The sequence below is a fragment of the Cervus canadensis genome, chromosome 2 (assembly GCF_019320065.1).
Source record: "Cervus canadensis isolate Bull #8, Minnesota chromosome 2, ASM1932006v1, whole genome shotgun sequence".
Taxonomy (NCBI): Eukaryota; Metazoa; Chordata; class Mammalia; order Artiodactyla; family Cervidae; genus Cervus; species Cervus canadensis.
The window spans coordinates 107,579,137-107,599,622 of NC_057387.1; the positions used below are offsets into that span (position 1 = coordinate 107,579,137).

Genomic DNA, 20,486 nt, shown 5'->3' on the forward strand with positions numbered 1-20,486 from the left:
GTGAGGTTTGCTGGTGAGGCTTACTAAGAAGTGTTTGAGGCTTATCAAGAAAAAATAAATACCTTAAAAAAAAAAAAAAGGCAGTTCACTGTAGTGAAATACAAACCAGACAAAGGCCTTATTGAGTCAAACGTGGATCTCGAGGTAGAAGGAAATGTCTAATGGATGTGCAGTATCTCATGAGTAGGTTTTATTCTGAGAATGTTCTCGACGTTATATTTAGGATGGCTTTACCTTTCCGCAGCCCTCGAACACCTGACGTACACCCTAAACTGGAAGAAGCTGCCAGGGACAGTTAACGTGACAGCCAATATGCAGGCCCATAAGCCCGCCCCAAACCACGTTATCTTCAAAAAGATCTCCCGTGACAAATCGGTAAGTGGGGCAGACATGAGGGGCTCGAGGGATGATTTTTTTAACGGGCTTTTTCAAATAGATGGGATCAGTATCAAAGCCCTGTGAGGTCAGTGGAAGTGATGTGTGTGTCATCCATCTCTGTCTGCTGGATGATACATGAGATGTAAAGGGATGACTTTCAGAAATAGTACTTCTCTTCAATCTCAACAAGACTTCAGCCCCAGGACCCTTCATCTTCTCCTGATCTCTCAGTCCCCAATCCCTCTCCTCCAATTTTACTTCTTTTTGTAGCCTTGAACCCTTGACTTACATTTCAGACGTTGTTTTGGTAACGCCTATCATTTACTTGGGCCTTTTTCTATTGTCTTACCTACCTGCCTGGGGAGAGCGCTGATGCTGGGTCATGCAATTCTCTACCTTCTGGCACCCACCCCAGGCGCCAAGCTCTCAAGCCCTAATGGGCCTCCAGGACCACTGGATAAGGGCGCATCTCCCGAAGCTCCACAGTGCCCACTGTGGCCGCACGGCCACCAATACCCTGGCACCCTGCATACCCGGCAGAGGTGATGCCACTGTTGGCTCCATCAGGGGGACGGTAGGTGGTCTAGATGTGCCTGTGAACTTCCTGGCCCGGGAGACCCAATCGAGGGCCCACCCCACAGCCTCTGTGGATGGTGTCTCCTTGCATGGCTCGAGGGGCTGACAGTCTAGTTCTGTGCCATCCAATGCAAGCTGCACTTCTAATTTTAAAATTTTCTATTAGCCATGTTAAAATGGTAAGAAGAAACAGGGAATTCATTTTAATACTACATTTTATTTAACCCAATATAACCAAAAAACTCAACATGTAAATGGTATAAAAAAGTATTGAAAACACTTGTTTGCTGTTTGTTCAGTCACCAAGTCATATCTGACTCTTTGCAACCCCATGGACTGCAGCACGCCAGGCTTCCCTGTCCTCCACTATCTCCCAGAGTTTGCTCAAACTCATATCCATTGAGTCAATGATACCATCCAGTCATCTCATCCTCTGTCACCCCCTCTTCAATTTGCCTTCGATCTTTCCCAGCATCAGGGTCTTTTCCAGTGAGTCGGCTCTTTGCATCAGGTGGCCGAAGTTTTGGAGCTTCAGCTTCAGCCTCAGCCCTTCCAATGAAGATTGATGACATGTTAAATTTATTTTCTGAGTTTCTGAGACGTGATGTGTGTTATACATTTACAGCACATGTCAGTTTGGAGTGGCCATATTTCAAGTGTTGGTGGCCACCAGTAGATAAGTACTGGAGGATGTGGACCTAGGTCATCCTTCCAGATGACTCCTGAAGCCTACACTGGGCCTGAAGGAAACTCTCTGAATCTTCTTGGGCCTCACGGGCTCTGCACAGACACTCTCCCCTTCGCCTCTCCTCTCCTCCCTGAGGATCTCCATCACTTCCACCCAATCCTGATTCTTCAGGGTGACAAGTCAGGTACCCCGCAATCTTTCATCCTCCCAGCTCTCTTCCAACGTGGTTCTTTCCAGTGAACTTTATCTTGACTTCCAGCAAAAGAAGAGAGAAACCACTCCTGCTGGGTATTATCACTTTCTCACTTTTTCCTTACTCCACCTTGCTAGACCTCCTTTGACCTGGGAAACTTAGAATTTTTGTATGTAGGAGGAAAACATAATTCATCCATGACTCTCCATATTAGGCTCATTCCCACTGCAAGTGTTGTCTGGCCTTGGGCATGGTGTGCCAGGGCCCTGGGTCAGTTTCTCTCCGAATCTCTCCACTCCTCCGTCTTCTGCGATCTTCATCCTCTGGCTGGTGGCAAGACGGCTGCCCCAGCTTCAGGGGACTCACCTTCACTTCCTTCCAGAAGAAGGAAAAGGTTGTTGATTCCTGGGGTCTCTTAAGGGTGAGGAGGTATTTCTCCAGCAGACTTCTCTTTATTTCATTGGTCAAAACTGACTACATGCCCACCTTCAGCCCATCCTGAGCCAAAAGAATGGGAGCAGGCCATTCAAGAATCATCCTTCATGATGGATGTTAGCTAAATTTATTGTGGCTGTTCAGTTCAGTTCAGTCACTCAGTCGTGTCCGACTCTTTGTGACCCCGTGGACTGCAGCACGCCAGGCCTCCCTGTCCATCACCAACTCTCGGAGCCTACCCAAACTCATGTCCAGTGAGTCAGTGATGCCATCCAACCATCTCATCCTCTGTCATCCCCTTCTCCTCCTGCCTTCAATCTTTCCCAGCATCAGGGTCTTTTCAAATGAGTCAGCTGTTCGCATCAGGTGGCCAAAGTATTGGAGTTTCAGTTTCAGCTTATAGCTTTGTGGCTGTAGCTTGTGATTTACACAAACATCGTTATATTGTACACCTTAAACTTAAACAATATGTCAATTATATCTCAGTAAAACTTGGGGGAAAAAAGAACGATCCTCTGGGGTACCCGCCTTAACACAACCACTTGGGGATGGTGGGCCCTGGACGCGATTGGTGACTTATCCATGAAGATGGTGTGCGTGGCTGTCAGATGGGTAAGCAGCAGACTGGCTGGAGCCTTGCCTCGTCCACCCCACTTTTTCCACCTGCTCCTGTCTCTTCCCCCGCTTGCAATTGCAGCAGAGGACGTGCTGTTACTTCCACTGAGGTTCATGCTACTTACAGCCTGGATCATGGCCCACCACCTCCTTTGGGTCCTATCCCAAAGCCTCCTCCCTCCGAGGTTCTCCTTCTCTACCAGTACCAGCTTGAGCATGACAACAAGGACCCACCTCATGCATCTTAAACACAAGAACAAGAACAACAATAGCCCCTTGACCCCGTCCCCTTTCCAGCTTTCTTTCCTTCACAGCCATAACTTGAAAAAGGAGAAGACATTCTGTCCCCCTACCCTCTCCCCTCCCATTCACTCCTCAGTCCTTCCTCCTCCCGACCGCTTTCAGCTGCCTACCTGGCTTTCCTCTCGCCAACCCCTTCTCCACTTTGCTGCCAATGCAGCCAGAGCCTCAGTGTTCTCCTCCATAAAATGGGCTTAACCCCTAGCTCATAGAGTAGTTGTGAGGATTAAATGAAATAACGTACTTCGTGTGCTTAGCTTGGTACCTGGTACAGGGCAAGCACCACATACCCCTTAATTGCAGGCCTTTCATCCTGTTTCAAATGCTTCCACATCCTCCTGGAATCTTCAGGGTCTGGTCCTGTAAGATCCTTTCTGGCCACTTGCATCTCCATTTGGTGGCTACGTACCTGCAGGTGAAACCATAGGCAGCTCCAGAAGCATTCTCTTGGCTCTGGGCTTTTTACATGCTGAGTTTTTTTTTTACCCAGAAAGCATCCTTTCACCATAACCCACCCCGCCCCCAGCACCTGGTTATGATCAGGTGCTTCAACATCAATCACACAAATAACCTGGAAGCCACAGAGATCCACTCCTCCTGGATAACCACTACAAGGGAGCAGATATAGGAGATGATTTAATGCCAACAGAAACTATTTTGAGTGTCCATGGAAAGAGACATATGAATTCCAGAGGCTTAGGGAAGAGGGGGCTAGCCAGGGTCCATGCATTCACTCATTGATGCACTTAGCAAATGTCGATTAAATTCCTGCCTGTACCAGACACTGCACTAGACACGGTGATGGCTGAAAGATGCAGGAGAGAATTCTCACCACCACGGTCACACTGCCATGGCCTAAGGTGGTGGCGGTGGTGAATCCAGCCCACGCTCTCCCACAGTGGGGGTTGGTAAAGGGACCTTTGCTGCCAGGGGCGTTGAAAGAGACAGGACGAGGGCTGGGACCTGATTCTCCCTTCCCAGCCAGGACTCCTTCCCCACTTCTTAAGCTGTATCTGTATAGATGCTCACCCGATAGGATTTCAGGGACGCCAAAACATCTGCCTCTAGCTGAGTTCAGAAATTCTTCTAACAAGGAGGTGAAACCTTTCGATCGCAGCTAGAAATGAAAGGTTCAACATGCAAACAGCTGACAGGAGCCTCATGCACATAAGCGTCACTTTCCACTAAAGTATCAGCAACGAATCCACCAAGTTTGCCTGGTTGACAGCAGACCTGGGCTCGGTGGGAAAAGGCGGGGAGAACAGGGTCTTCCGGAAGAGCTGGAAAGAGTTCCTTGGAGCAGTTTCGGAGGCTGAGGAAAGACCACAGCTTGCCCACAGTCCATTGTCTCTGCCCACGGCCTCGCCTACGGCCAAGCAGGGCGCGAGGAGGACAGGGAGGCCGAGCAGAACGAGTGCAAACGTCCCCGTTGTTGCCGATTTTTCACATGATTGCCTCCGGGTACTCTGACCATTGAGCACCCATCTCTGTTCTCACAGGTCACCATCTACCTGGGGAAGAGAGACTACATAGACCACGTTGAACGAGTCGAGCCTGTGGGTAAGTCGATTTTGGGGTGAGATCTTTCTAAATCTACATATGTGTATTTTTTTGCTTGCACTGGGTCTTTGTTGCTTTGCACAGGCGTTCTCTAGTTTCTGCGAGCAGGACTCCTCTCCAGTTGTGGTGCGTGGGCTTCTCATCTCAGTCCTGCTGTGGTTGTGGAGCGCGGGCTCTAGGCACATGGGCTTCGGTAGCTGCAGTTTTCAGGCTCAGTAGTTGTGGCACACGGGCTTTAGTTGCTCCCCAGCATGTGGGAATCTTCCCGGACCAGGGATCGAACCAGGGTCCCCTGCATTGGCAGGCAGATTCTTATCCACTGTACCATCAGGGAAGGTCTGGGGTGAGATTTTAATGCTGGTTTTCCTTTAAGTCATCAGACACCTACTAGTTTTGTGTTTTTTTTTTTTTTAAAAATCTGGCTTTGTTAATAATCTAATCAAAAAAGGCAAATTAAAACATCATCCAGGCGCCACTGGCTGATTGGAGACAATTTTAAAGAGTGTGAGAGAGACAAAGGACTCAGCTCTGGAGTATATAAAGAAAGCTCAAAACTCACCAGTTTAAAGAGAAAACAAGATCCAATTAGGAAATAGACAAAGTGAAAAGACATTTCATTGAAGAAAATATATGAGTGGCACATGAGCACACAGAAAAATGTTCAACAACAACAAAAGAAACATGTTCAACAACATTAGTCGTTAGGGAAATGCAAATTAAAACCACAATGAAATATCATTATACGCCTGTCAGAACGGCTAAAATTGAAAACAGTGACAATACCAAATGCTGGCGAGAATGTGGAGACCCTGGATCACTCAGGCATTGCTGGTGGAAATTGTAAAATTCCAGCCACTCTGGAAAACAGGTTGGCAGTTACTTTAAAAGCTAAATATATACTTATTATATGACCCAGCAATTTGCATTCCTGGACACTTATCACAGAGAAATGAAAGATTATGTTCACGCAAAAACTTGTATGTGATTGTTCACAGCAGCTTTGTCTGTAATGGCTCCAAACTAGGAAGAGCCAAAATGTCTTTCAATAGGTGAATAAGGTTAAACACGCTGGGGCATGTCCATGCCTTGGGATACTACTTGACAGTGGAAAAGAATGAACTGCCAGGGACTTCCTTGGTGGTCCAGTGGTTAAAACTTCAGGCTTCCACTGCAGGGAGAATGGTTTCCATCCCTGGTCAAGGAATTAAGATCCCACATGCCACAATGCACCACCATTTTTTTTTTAAATTTTTAACTTAATTTTAAGTTAAAAAAAAAAAGAATGAACTACCAACCCATGCTAGAGCTTGTAAGTGTCAAGGGCACTATGATGAGTGGAAAAAGCCAATCTCAAGAGGCCATATGCTTTACGATTCCATTTATATAACGTCTTAGAGATGGCGACATTATAGAAAAGGAAAACTGAATAGTGGTTTCGGGGGGCTAAGGTTGGTGGGGGGAGGTAGTTGGGTGTGACTACAAAGGCACAGCCCTGGAGGGAGATCGTTATGGTGAGGGAGCAGTTCCGTGTCGGGATTGCCGTCTTGGTAACACAAAATCTCCACTTGATGAAACAAGTTAGAACTATACACACACTGTACCCATGTCGACTTCCTGGTTTTGAGATTGTATGCAATTATCTAAGATGTAACCACTGGATGAAGGACACATGGGGACTCCTCTGTGCTATCTTTACAGCTTCCTGTGAATCTATAATTACTTCAACTCAAATTGTTGTTTAAAAAAAAAGAGTGTAAAAGACTGGCAATTCAGGCAGTAAGATGAGCGTGTCCCTCAGCAATGTGCTTTTCTAGAACTGTCATTTGGCAGTAATGTTATCAAAAGCCACATTCAAGTCCACCGTGGATAGAGATTTACCTACAAGGGTGTCCACTGCAGTTTAATTGTAATGGGGAAAATAAAAAACATCCTGAATGCCCTAACACGAGAAGGTTGACTAAATAATTTATAACAAATCTCTTCATTGGAGCAAATGGCCACACATTTGCTCCAATTTAAATGATTAATACACACTATGTGAGTGTGTGTGTGTGTGTGTGTGTGTATGTGTGTGTGAGTAGATGTTTGGAAGATACAGTTGAGTGAGGAAAGCAGTAAACCTAACAGTATAGTAGGATCTCTTTTTTTTTTAGTAAAAACTTTTCCATAAACGCATCTAATCTGGAGAAATCATGCAATGGGTGTCTCTGGGTAGTGGAAATGGGGTGACTTTTTTCCCTTTGTTTACTTCCGTTTCTAAGATTCCCCTAACGAAAATGGATTCCATGTGATATGAGCGCGCGCGCACACACACACACACACACACACACACACACACATACTCTTCAGGAAGCCTCCGCTTCTCTCACATCCTCCACCCTCACTGTTCTCTCTCTCTTGGTTTAGACGGCGTCGTGCTGGTGGATCCTGAGCTCGTGAAGGGCAAGAGAGGTGAGGGGTGCTCCTCCGCCCTCCAGGGAGCGGCGATCTGGTCTCGGCTCTCTGCAGGAAGGGGATGTGTGTGTGTGTGTGTGTGCAAGGAGAGGTGGGGAAGCCCTTGCACACCCATTCTCGCTGCCAGAGCCTCTGACCCGCACTCCCTCGTACGATCCTCGGGACATGGACTCTGTTCGCACCAGGGCCCGCTGTCCGCATCTGGCAGAAGGAGGTGGAGACCCAGGGAAGCCGCTTGCTCGAGCCGACCCGATCAGGGACGGCAGACGGAGCCCAGAGCCCAGGGCTGCCCCTCCACAGACTGCGTGCTCATGCCCCTCGCCACAGTGTCCTATGGTTCCATGTCCAGGCAGACTCAGGAGGGCTCCTTTCTGACTTTATCTGAAAAGCGAGGAATGGAGGCTGCTGGAAGGCAGAGTTTTCTCTATGCTGACTCGGGTGGTTCTTGACTTCCCAGGTGGCACTCCTGGTGAAGAACCCGCCTGCCAATGCAGGAGACGTCAGAGACCTGGGTTCCATCCCTGGGTCGGGAAGATCCCCTGGAGGAGGGCATGGCAACCCACTCCAGTATCCTTGCCTGGAGAATCCCCACGGACAGAGGGGCCTGGCAGGCTACAGTCCGTGGGGTCGCAGAGTCGGACTGAAGTGACTGAGCACACGCGGGTGGTTCTGGACCACGGCCGCACAGCACGCTCGGTGATCTCTGGCTGCTGTGAAGTGTGTGGCAAGCAGTGTGATGCTAATACCAGTTGTGTCGATTAAATGGGAGTCCATCTGATTTATCACTCAGTTCCGTTTGAAACGTGCCTCTTAGAGGCGTTGCTATCAGCAACCTACAAGGAGTTGTTCGTCACCCTGGATGTGCTCTGGAGTATGTCTGTTGTAGGGCCCTAGCATCCTGGGGACAGGGCAGAAACAGGCTGACAGCTGCCCCCCTCTGCTGTCTCCGGCAGCGCCCTGCTCCTCTCTTACACCAGGAGGAGCCCAGTCCCAGCCCTGAAAGCCCACCACCTTGGCCAGGAAAGCATTTTCCGGAAAGGCAGGCATAAATCCAGGTCATCTCTGGTCATCTCTGAGCACCTTGTTCCTACAAATGTCGGCTGAGGGATAAGCAAGTGATCAGTGACTCTTCTGAGCTTAGCACCAAGGGGCACTTATCCTTGAGGTGGACACAGACAAAATCCTCCACCCACAGCTCCCGAGGACAGGGGGAGGGGCAGCGTGCTTTCCATTCAAGTGCAGGGCACCTCGTGTGGTTTTATTTACCACATTAACGACAGCTGTAAACAGTCCATCCTCAAAACACGTGTCATTGTTCAGTAGCCAAGTTGTGTCTGACTCTTTGCGACCCGGTGGACTGCAGCATGCCAGGCCTCCTGTTCCTCCCTATCTCCTGGGGTTTGCTCAAGTTCATGTTCATTGAATCACTGATGGCATCCAGCCATCTCATCCTCTGTCGCCCTCTTCTCCCTCTCCTACTCAAGACATGTGTAGCCTCATGTAATTCCTCTGGTCCGCCAGGGGCACCATTTACATCCATCTAACCACAGTGAATTTTCATAAGTGCCGAAGATTTAGAGAAAGCTCAATTAAGTTTCCGAGCCATGTGAAAAGACGGATTGCCTCTGGGACTTGGTTTCACCTCTCCGTCTGGTCCCTCAACCCCCCGGCTCACTCCCCTCCCGACCACGTCCAGATCAAGCATTCCCAAGTTTTGAGTTTTACTCCCTAGCGCTGTTCCCGCTCTACTTCTTACCTTCGCTCTCAACTCTAGACAGACCTCCTGCTCTCAGACCCCGAGTGACCTCACCCTGTTTAAAGGTCTCCTGAGGTCCCTGAGCTGGTGGATCAAGAGGGAAAGGGGGGAGGGTGCGGGAAACAGTAGAGTCAGGAGACAAAACGTGGCCCCTCCTAGGGGCCTCACTGCCCTCGGGACCCAGCCCTGTAGAGTAATTAACATAAGCCAGAGGGAGAGAAGGGCCAGCTGGGTGGTGAGTTCCCCAGGTCCCAGCCCATCAGGATGCTGAAGGCTGAATGCCAAGACCCGCAGGCAGGCGGTGTCAGCCCAGGCAGGGGTGCCAGGCTGACGGACCAACCGGCCGGCCGGCCAAGCCCACCCTTCTTGTCTCTCTCCCAGTGTACGTGTCTCTGACGTGTGCCTTCCGCTACGGCCAGGAAGACATCGACGTGATCGGCCTGAGCTTCCGCAGGGACCTCTACTTCTCCCAGGTCCAGGTGTTCCCTCCCGTGGGGGCCTCAGGCGCCACCACGAAGCTGCAGGAGAGCCTGATTAAGAAGCTGGGGGCCAACACCTACCCCTTCCTGCTCACGGTAGGTGACGTCGCAGCACCCCCCCACCACTGCACTGGTTCCTTCCACCCCCAGCACCTTGTGATGTGACCGGCTGCCAAGGAACAGGTCCAGAGTAATGGCTTCACATGCGCAGGCCTTCAAATTGCACCCTTCTAGAACTGAGGAAATTCTAGACTGCCTGGGCTGTCATTGTCTTTTTTTTTTAAGTCCTTGAAAATAGCCTCCTAGCCTTTGAAGGCACCGTTTCAACCTACAGTTTAAATATTTAAACTGCATCCGACCACCTAATTATACGTGCGTGTCACGCCTTCACTTGCACTTGTCTATAAAAAGAAAGACGTGCCCCGCAGTTGGCCCTGAGGAGTTTCTAAGCAGGCAAGAGTTCCCCGTGAGCCAGGAGATCTTAGTGAAATGAGATCCTGTCTGTAACCTTGAGCACAGCCTGGGGGTCATGGGAGAGAAATCCCTGGTGGAACCAGGGACCCTGGGGCCAGTGTTCCTGCCTCTGATGACTCCATCCTGGACTCGCTGTGGGGGTAGCTACCCTCTTCACTAGCATGTTTGTGGGTCTTAAGATTACATATTCCTCCAGAGTTATACGGTTCAGGCTTAAAACGGCAGGAGATTCTGACACAGGCTGGGACAAGAATGAACCTTGAAAACATGGTGCTAGGTGAAAGAAACCCAGTCGCCTAAGGACCAATGCTGTGTGATTGCACTTACATGGAAGATCTGGAGGAGTTAAACTGGTGGAGACGGAAAGTAGGGAGGGTGGTCTCCAGGTCATGGGGGAGTAGGGAGCTGGGGAATTGATGTTTAATGGGTACAGAGCTTCTGCTTGGTATGGCGGAAAAGTTCTGGAAATGGATGGTGGGGACCATTGCAGGACAGTGTGAATGTCCTTAATGCTGCTGAACTGTATGCTTGAAATAGTAAGGTTTATGTTTTGTGTGTGTATATATATACATACATATATATATATATATATATACACACACATTACATATATAATACATACATATATATGTATATATGGGCTTCCTAGGTGGCACCAGTGGTAAAGAATCTGCCTGCCAATGCAGGAGACACAAGAGACTCAAGTTCAAGCCCAGGGTCAGGAAGGTCCCCTGGACGAGGAAATGGCAACCCACTCCAGTATTCTTGCCTGGGGAATCCCTTGTTCAGAAGAGCCTGGTGCACTGCAGTCCATGGGGTCACAGAGAGGTGGACACTACTGACCATGCATGCATGGTGGAATACACGTGGAATAACATTCTCTGAAAGAAATGATCTGTTGTTTCTTTCCACAGTTTCCTGACTACTTGCCCTGTTCAGTGATGCTGCAGCCAGCTCCGCAAGATGTGGGCAAGGTTGGTTCCAGAATGAATCCCAGGGATTCATTCATTCCTTCAAAGGATTTTTTAAAATAGCCTCTTTTTTTCTTTTAAACAGTCTGTTTTATTTATTTATTCTTTAATTTTAAATGTTTTATTTTGTTTGAGGTATAGCCAATTAACAAGCAAGGGTGTAATACTTTAGCCTTTTACTGTGGAAGAGTTCAGACTTACCCAAAAGTAGAGAGAACGTATAATGAGCCTATCACTTGCCTTGAGCATTTCCTAACCATGAGCAGCCCTGTGAGTGAAACAGATGGTCTCTCTCCTTCCTGAGAAAGCTTGTTAGCTGGTCTAGGAGCACACATAGGAGCTGGCCAATATCAATAGAGAGAAGCGCTAAGCGTTTCATAAGGAAGGAACAGCACGTGCCCCAGGTGGACAGGTGGGAGAGCTTGGCTTGGGTGGGAAGCGCCATGGGGTGGGCGTGGAGCGGTGCGGGCTAAGAACTCCAAGTGCTGGTGGGTACGGATGCGTATTTATTTTCAAGCCAGGTTTTAGCGTTGTTGAGATTCCACAGTTTCACAGGACCAGTAGGACTGTGACTGACATGCTATTGTCAGCCTGCGGGGAGCTAGTTGGTGGAGGGCCCAGCCTCACAGTGATGCCCCCATCCCCACCCCCTCGTGTTAACACAAGAGAGAAGGAGGTTAACTGGGGGGGCGGGCAGGGAATCATGCTGGGGCCAGGTGGGGGGCAGGCAGAGGGGCTGGCAGATGCATTTGTTCCACCCGTGCAAGATTTTTTAATTTTGTTGATTTAAAATTCAGGAGCCTTTGCTCCAACTTCCATTTCCAGCTTCTCTTCAGGAGTTGGGAGAGCTGCCAGTACCAGGTCCCCTGGCAGCCTGGCCACGCTTGGCTGCAGCCGCAGAGCAGTTGCCCACCGGGGTCGGGCATTGGAGCCCCAGCACGGGCGTCCATGGACCCCCACGGGCCCTGTGAGCATTGCACCTGTCCCCCGGCTGCAGGTTGTGGACCATCAGTAACATACACGCACAGCCACTTCCGAGGACAACTGAACGAGGGGTGGGCTGGACGCCATGAGATGCGGAGGGAGGCGAGGACCAGTCAGGATGCCTGACTCACCCTCTGCAGCTGCTGGGGGGGCACGACCTGCAGGCTGGTGGCCTTTGCTGGGGCTTCGCTGGGCGCTCTCCTTGAGCTAATGCCATTATTTCATCATGAGCACACTTCCAGATCTAGTCTTTATTTTTTTAAGATTTTTTTTTTATGTGAACCATTTTTAAAGTCTTTATTGAATCTGTTACAACAGTTTTAAAATTTTTTATTTTTCAGCTGTACTAGGTCTTTGTTATGGCCTGTGGGCTTAGTTGCCCCATGGCATGTGGGATCCTAGCTCCCCAACCAGGGATTGAACCCGTACCCCCTGCAATGGAAGGCAAAGTCTTAGCCACTGGACCACCAGGGATGTCCCCAGATCTAGTCTGACTGGTGCAGCTCTGAAAAGCAAATGACTGATACAGAAAAAGAAAGTGTCATGAAACATCCCCCCGAGTGAGCTGTGACCCCATCCAGCTCCAGAAGGGAGGTGCAGACCGCAGCCCTGTCTCATCTCTTGCCCCCTTGCAGAGCTGTGGGGTCGACTTCGAGATCAAAGCATTCGCCACACACAGCACGGATATGGAAGAGGACAAAATTCCCAAGAAGTAAGAGTGTAGCTGAGGGAATAGGTGAGGGGTCTGGAGTTAAGGGGTGGGGGTAAGAAACCACCCCTCACTTTATGTTTGTGAGACGGACTCTTCCCACATGGCTGGTGTGGTGGGTTATGGAGCCTCCCCAGGTCAGGACCATCAGGAGGGACCATCTACACATGGGGTGGGTGTCCATGACTGACCATCTAGGGGGAACGCAGAAGAAAATGACAGGAGCATTATCAACCTCGTGTAAGCTCCTGAAAGCCTCCATCTTGAGTTTCCTTCTTCCTTTGCATTTTGTTGTGGTGGTGGTAAAATATACATAACACGAAGTTGACCATTTTAACCATTTTCAAGGGTACAGCCCAGTGGCATTAAACATAGTCATTACCTTGTATAACCACTGTACACTGTCTGCTCTCTATATATAGCATTTGGGATATGTATGATAATACATATGGGATATATATGTGATGATATATCTATCCTGAATGGTATATAAATGATGATAGCATTTGGGAAATATCCCCAAACTATCTGTATCCCAAATGCCATCATCACCCTGAACAGAAACTCTGCCCACTAAGCAATGACTCCTGTCCTCCCAGGCCCTGGTGTTCATTTTTCTTGTTCCTGAATGAGGTTTCCAACTGTGCCCTCAACACTTGCCCCCTCATACTCAGCATTCACACCTGAGGATGCTTGTATCAGATGGCAATGACAAGCTGTCACATTTGTAGAGAGTTCTGAAATGTCATGTAGGCACACATTCCCACCACAGCTGCACCTGAGAGGAGCCCGAGCCGGGGTCCTCATGGAGGGTGAGAGGGACCCTCAGAGGGCGGACAGGTCCACACCACCCGCCAGGCCCCGGCCCCCAGACCTGACCTGGCTACTGGTCCTTCTGCATCCATCAGGAGCATCCCCGAGGGACCCCAGCCTGGGGATGAGGCGGGGGGTGGTGGGGCGACCTGGTGGGCCGTCCCGAGGAGGCCCAGGTGCTGATCCCGGGACCGTCCGTGACGTCTCGTCTGCAGGAGCTCCGTGCGTTTGCTGATCCGGAAGGTACAGCACGCGCCACGCGAGATGGGTCCCCAGCCCCGAGCCGAGGCCTCCTGGCAGTTCTTCATGTCAGACAAGCCCCTGCGCCTCGCCGTCTCACTCAGCAAAGAGGTGACTGCGGAGCCGGCCTGCAAGGAGCCCACCCAGGCCCTCATCTGGGGGTGGGCTGCGGGCAGTCTTGGGTATAGTGGTAAACACCAACCTATGACGATGACTGGACTTTTTCGTAACTTGATGTCAGTGAAGGTGACCCTTAGAATAGGGCCAAACTGGCCTGCATTTTACTCATTGTGGGTCCCAGCAATGTGGGGGAGGTTTGCCCTCCCATCTCTGCCCCAGGGGGCCTCTTAGTGCGGCGTCAATGGGTGTTACAAATTGTTTGCTTCCCTCAAACTGAAATTGGGCAGTAATGGTAAGGGGGTGGCTGTGTCACGTGTGAATGTCATGGCCAAGAAAGGTGAAGGACCGCTGGCCAGGGCTGTCTCTGGTCCCTCTGGTCAACAAGAGTCACACACACATTGACACAAGCCCGGCAGACCGTATGTGTGCACGTGTGTGTGCATGTCTGTGTACATGTGTGTTCGCATGCACGTGCACATGTGTGTGTATGTGTTTGTACACACGTGTGTTGTGCATGTGTATGTGTACACGCTTCTATGCATGTGTGTGCATGTGTGTGTATGTGTACAGGCGTGTGTGTGTGTGTGTGTGTGTGTGTGCAACAACATGCCCATCTGGTATAGCACCGAGTCGCCACTGGATGAGCTCCACCTCTGCCTCCCACCACATTCTCCTCTCTTTTCACTCATTCTGCCCCAAATAACTTCATGATCCCACTCAAGAGCCCCGGGGCCTGCTCTGTGTGACTCTCGGGACTCGGGCGTTGTGGCCAGAGCCCACATCATTGCCTCAGGCTCCCACACACAGGGCAGAACCTGCACCAGACATATCCCCACAGGAGCCACGATGCCCTCACCTTGTCTTCCTCGAAAGCATGGGAATTCAGCCACTTTGCCTCCAGTTAAAGGACTGGGATGAATTTAGAAAGACATGACCAGGTTTTCTTTCCCTTTTCTGCCCCATCTGCTAACTTCTTCAGATCTATTACCACGGGGAGCCCATTCCTGTGACCGTGACCGTGACCAACAGCACAGAGAAGACAGTGAAGAAGATTAAAGTGCTAGGTAGGACCTTCTGCTCCAAGCTGGATGGCAGAGCCTTCCAAGTCCCCAGTGGCCAAGTTTCCTGGGGTCTCTCCTCTGGTCTCTCAGGCCCTCCTGGGTCCTTGGAACTTCCCGTTTGTCTCTATTGTCAGGGCAGCAGGACCTTAGAGGCAGAGGTCCCTTTAGTGTCCTCTCTGTAGCCTCCTGCCCAGCTTAGAGCCATCTTCCATCCTGGAACAACTTCCCCCACAGGACATCTTCCTGTCCTTCCTTGTCCTGCCTTCCTGGAGGGTCCAGGTCCGGTGAGGGGGAGGGGTTTCCTTTCTGCACAGAGCAGTGGGGGGGACCTGGCCTGGGAACCCTGGGGTCCCTTGTGGGCTTGTGCTGTGCACATCGTCTCAGAATCCAGTGGGCAGTCACAGCAGGGCTTCCTGGTCTACCTTCCTGGATTTTTTTTTTTTTTTTTTTTGTGATCTATTGATTGAGCGCACTGGACATGCTTTGTAAATGGTCATCCCCACTGTCACTGCTGCTGTTGTGTTGCCATGTGATGGCCCAGCCTTCCATGTATTCGGGAAAGGGGCCTCTGACATACTGGTCCCACTGGTCCAGCACACTGCCTCAGGTCAAAGGGCGTCAAAGTGAGCGGGGATGCTCCCAGATCTTGGTCTCATGTGGGTGACGTGGAAAGACGTGATAGAATGACCTGGAAGGGAGACCTGTCCGTTCACATCTCCCTCAGGCCCTTGATGACTGAGACAGAGTTAGGGTGACCAACTGTCCTGGGTTAACCAGGATCAAGGACCAAAGACCTGTCCGTTCACATCTCCCTCAGGCCCTTGATGACTGAGACAGAGTTAGGGTGACCAACTGTCCTGGGTTAACCAGGATCAAGGATCAAAGGCCAGTCCCAGGCAGACCAGGACAGTTGGTCACCTAAGTGTCATCCACTACGTTCCTCTCTCCCTCTTGTCCATCATAGATAAGGCTCAGGAATCAGATGCACTTATACTGAAATATTCTAAATTTTTCTTAATGCTAATATACATGTTTACATTAAGGTTTTGTTTTTATGTGAGTTCAGTTTCTATGCCTTTAAGTCTCTGTAGGACCTGGTGTGATTTATTTAGTATGTTGTATGTAGTGTTCCATATGGTATTTCACAAAGCAGCAGGACGGAGAAAGTATCATTTGATAATTATTTTTTAAGTTGTTTTTCAAAATTTTATGAATCCAAACATCCAAACCACTAATGTTTGAAAGAAACTGTTGAATTTCTGAAGGCAGACATTGAGAACTTTATATAGGCCAAGCGCTGTGTTGACCAGTTCACACAAATTATTTCTTTTGATTCTCAAATTTGATTTTAATGGAAATTAAAAATCATCTTTTTGAGGGCTTCCCTGGTGGGCCAGGAAGCTCCATGCTTCCACAGCAGGAGATGTGGGTTCAATCCCTGGTTGGAGAAATTATTCATGCTACAAGATGCAGCCAAAAAAAAATAAATAAATATCACCTTTTTAAATTATCACAATAACTGTATAAGTTAGATGCGATTATCACCCCCATTTTGCTGATGGTGAAATTGAGGCTCGGGGAAGTTCAGTAACTACCCCACCGCTGATGGCTAGGCAGGGATTTGAGCCCAGGTAGTCTGGCCCCAGAGCCCACCTTCTTATCCACTACACCACACCCACAGATCAATCGTGTGCTACATGATTCTCCAGGCAAGAATACTGGAGTGGGTTGCCATGCCCTCCTCCAGGGGATCTTTCTGACCCAGGGATGGAACCCGCCTCTCTTATGTCTCCTGCATTGGCAGGCAGGGTCTTTACCACTAGCGTCACTTGGGAAGCCTGGCCTGAGGCCAGAACAGGAATCTCAGCCTTAAAGCTGAGCCTGAGAGGTGCACTCAGATGGCCATTAGAGAGGGAAGGCCAACCATGTCCCCCAGGAGGCGGCGTGCAGGACCCCGCACCGAGTCAGCCTACCCTGACCTCCCTTTGCAGTGGAACAAGTGGCCAACGTGGTTCTCTACTCGAGTGATTATTACATCAAGCCGGTGGCTGCGGAGGAAACACAGTGAGTAGCGGGTTGGGTTTCTATTTCCTGGGCGGTTCCGGCTTCTTTGTCAAGTTCCCCTTTTCGGTCATTGCTGCAGAAGGAAGTAGAGCGGTCAGCCAGCTCCCCAGCTTGCCACGTCCTTCCCCTTTTCTCACTTCAAGGGCTGCAAAGTCACAAGAGTTCTGAGAGCTGGGTCCAGCTAGGAAATGATGGGGAGGAGAAAAATGAAGCCTGAACCATTACAGCAGGAAGGGCTAGAGCCTTCTATTGATCCTTAAATAAGTGGGTAGGAATCTGATACTGTTTCTGACCCCCAGAGCAGATCATCAAATAACCTGTCAGCCCACATGAGGGTTCTCTATCTTTTGATCATCTCCACAATTTGAAAATCTGGTACCCATGACGAGGAGATTAGAATGCTATCTCAGTACTCTGCCACTTGTCATGAGTGACTTTTCCCCCTCCATTAGAATAAAAATCAAATGGAAAACAAACCAACAATAAAACCCAAACGAGAACGCTGCGATGGCTTCTTCACGGTGCAGCAAGAGACCTGACCGGTTTTACTTTGAGCTAGGCACTCAGGTTCATTTAACGCACAGCTTTTGGGGGTTACCAACCCCCCACCCAGGAAGGATCATTTGGGAAGGTGTTTTCCTGTTTTCCAAGCCCCATTGTACGACAAAAATACTCTCATCGTTGGAGGAAGGCGGTGGGGTGAGGAAAGACAGCCGATTCAGCAAGAAAACATTACATAATATTTAAAAGGCCACTTCAGGATAAACTGTTACTTAAAGCAGAACCTGGCCTGAGTTTACATCTCAGGGGAGAGAGGCAGGAAATGAACCACTGACTGCCTCCACGGGGCCAAGCCTGGGGTCAGTTCTACTTTCAGACTGCATCCTTGCCCATACCGGTGCCTGGGAGTCTTCCTGGCTCACCTGTTGGCATGTGCCCAACAATGATAGGAGGAAATGGTCCCCAGCTGAGGTTTCCCCTAATATACCCCATTATCTGGTCCTATTTTTAGCTCGTTTTACATCAGAGTCCTAGAAAACTGGACACCATCCTCGGTGTCCAAAAATGTGGGAGTGAAAGTGAGGCTTTGGGGGCTCCGGTGGGCAGGCCACCTGGGAACCAGGTCAGCCCTGATGCCCAAGCTGTTACCCACCATCCAGTCCCAGATCCCAAAGGTGCTGGGAAGTGGCCAGGTGGGGCTTTGATCCAGGGTCTTGAAAGAGGCCGTCGGCCAGGGTGCAGCAGGACAGGCCATGGTCGAAGGCCAGCCCGGGGGCCCCTTCCTACTGCAGTTACCTTGACAAGGCAATTTCTGCTTCTGTCACTCTGCTGCCCAAACCAAGCTTTTTAAGAGAAGATTCCCCCTGGGTCCCAAAGGCAAGGATGTGGGCCACCTTGTCTCAAGCAGGATTCTGTAAAGATTGTGCCCAGGAGCCTCCTGTGTGCACTTGGAGGCCGGAGAAGCCACAGCCGCCTTCAACTCCCCAGGGAGATTGAGGAGGCTGGCAATGGGGCTCCCCATGTGTCTGGGGGCAGGCCGAGGAAAGGCCCGAGGCTGGCTCCCGGGCAGGGCTTCCAGAGCCCTGCCTTCTGGCCGGGGACAAGGATGAAGGTTATGCCAGGAACATGGCTAGAGCCCGCCTGGGCTCTGCGATCAGAGAGCCTGTGAGGCTGCACAGTGGCTGTTGGCACAGGCCTGGGGGCAGCCCGTGGGCAAGTGGCAGAGCTGATTCTCCAGCCTCAGACACTGCTTCGTGAGCCGGGGACGCTGCCCCACTTGGGGAAGCCACGCTGCTGTGCCCTCTGCTGCACCCAGGCACACTGTTTGGCAGGAGGTCCCTGTGTCTATCGGATGCTGGGGAGGCCCCACCCGGCTGGTGATGGAGGCAATCTGGGGGAGAAAAAGCCTGTGCTGCTCTGAACCCCAAACAGCCCAGTCTGTCCAGCTCATGTGGGGGACTCCCTGGGTACACATTGAGCCTCCTGACACGGACGACGCCCAGCCTGGGCTTGCAGTTGGCCCTGACCGGTCACCCTGCAGCCCATCATGTGCTTCACGGAGTCTCAGGAGGAAACTGGGTGTGGTCCCTGGTCCTTGGGCCAGTCGGTCTCACTTCACCCCACAGAACATTCCAGAAATTCAGCCATGGGAGCAGGCTGAGAAATGCTCCAGTGTTGCTGCCAGCCTGTTGTGAGACGTCACTGATGCTCTCCTCCTTCTAATAAGACATGCACAGCCCCTCCGGGCTCTTTCCCACGAGTTGTGGGGAACCTGGCTTCTGGGAACTGCGTGAGCATAGAGAAGGTCTCCTGGGGGCCGCGGTGGCCGTAAGAGCAGCTGACTAAATCTGCCGTGTTTCTTCCTACAGGGAAAAAGTGCCACCAAACAGCTCGCTGACCAAGACGCTGACGCTGGTGCCCTTGCTGGCCAACAACCGCGAGAGAAGGGGCATCGCCCTGGACGGGAAGATCAAGCATGAGGACACGAACCTGGCCTCCAGCACCATGTGAGACCCCGAGACTCAGTGCTGGCGGGGTTGAGGGAAGGGGTCTGGGTCTTCTCGTCCCAGTCCTGTGCTCATGGCTGGCACACGGCATGGTGGCCGGCGGTGCAAAGCCAATGCTCAGTGGCCCGAGCAGGGACCCTCTCGCCCGCGCCTGTTATGACGTAGCGACTACAGCTCTGGGCTCTGGAGACAGCCTTGTGCCAAAGCCCCGCTCCCTTGCTGACCGTCTGGGCCACCCCAGCCTGACAACATCAGCTGTCTGAGTGAGGACCTCAGTTTCCCCATCCGTAGGGTATGAGAGCTGACAGATTATGGGAGACAGGCCACATCAAATGTGGGGCCGGGCACACAGTAAGTGCTCCAGAAAAGTCAGCTCGTACCTCTAAGAAATAGCATCAGCTAGCATTGAACTGAGTACCTCACGAAGGATGGAAACATCATTTATTCATTTCCATCTGGAAAGGTAAGGAACAGGAGGTCCTGAGGGCTACGGACGTCAGCTCGGTTTAAATGAAACTAAGCACTGATCTGCTGACCCAACTCAGAATGTTGGGCTGAACTGAGGCAATGGATCCAGTAAAAAACTAGATCGAAGCTTCTAAGTCAAATACCCCTGCCACTCCTCACCGTCCTCTGGGGCTTCTGTTCCTGGGAGCACGTGTGCTGAAGAGCCCTGAGGATCGGGGGTAGGAGCTGTCACCAGGCTCGGGGCTCACTGCCAGCTCCCCATTCTGTGTAACCGCCCCCCCCCCACCCCGCCATCCTGTGTGACCCACGGTCCCAGTGATCGCCTCCAGGTGATGCTGTCAGGAAAAGCTCTGAGATGAACAGTTGGGGCAGTGAACACCAGGCAGAAAGCAGGATCATGGGAGCCAAAGGGTTTCTGAGGATGATTTGCCAGCTGGCGTGTTAGATTCTAAGCATGTCTGTGATGCTCTGGGAGATGGGCAAACAGGGAGACAACACTCTAGATCCAGGAACTCAAGGGTGAAGGAATCACAAAGTTCAAAATGACATGTGTGTTTGTAAAGATCTTCCGTCGTTCATGGATTATTATATAAACACGCCCATCTCTCCATGCTTTCTTTGGTGAAAAAGGTGAATTTCTA

At 50.7% G+C, this 20,486-nt stretch overlaps 1 protein-coding gene across 2 annotated transcripts in view; it reads left to right on the top strand.

The window, feature by feature from the left end:
- Nucleotides 1-250: 250 nt before the first annotated feature.
- Nucleotides 251-20,486, top strand: part of SAG (S-antigen visual arrestin) — a 30,369-nt gene continuing 10,133 nt past the window's right edge. The window contains exons 1-10 of one of the 2 annotated variants that reach the window (XM_043448094.1): nucleotides 251-375; nucleotides 4,685-4,745; nucleotides 7,152-7,196; nucleotides 9,337-9,530; nucleotides 10,823-10,882; nucleotides 12,499-12,575; nucleotides 13,601-13,736; nucleotides 14,725-14,809; nucleotides 16,798-16,870; nucleotides 19,240-19,377. In XM_043448094.1, coding sequence (XP_043304029.1) covers nucleotides 313-375; nucleotides 4,685-4,745; nucleotides 7,152-7,196; nucleotides 9,337-9,530; nucleotides 10,823-10,882; nucleotides 12,499-12,575; nucleotides 13,601-13,736; nucleotides 14,725-14,809; nucleotides 16,798-16,870; nucleotides 19,240-19,377 — 932 coding nt within the window. In that variant the 5' untranslated portion in view covers nucleotides 251-312. The remainder of the gene's footprint in view (nucleotides 376-4,684; nucleotides 4,746-7,151; nucleotides 7,197-9,336; nucleotides 9,531-10,822; nucleotides 10,883-12,498; nucleotides 12,576-13,600; nucleotides 13,737-14,724; nucleotides 14,810-16,797; nucleotides 16,871-19,239; nucleotides 19,378-20,486) is intronic. The other variant, XM_043448085.1, reaches the window with a different exon arrangement.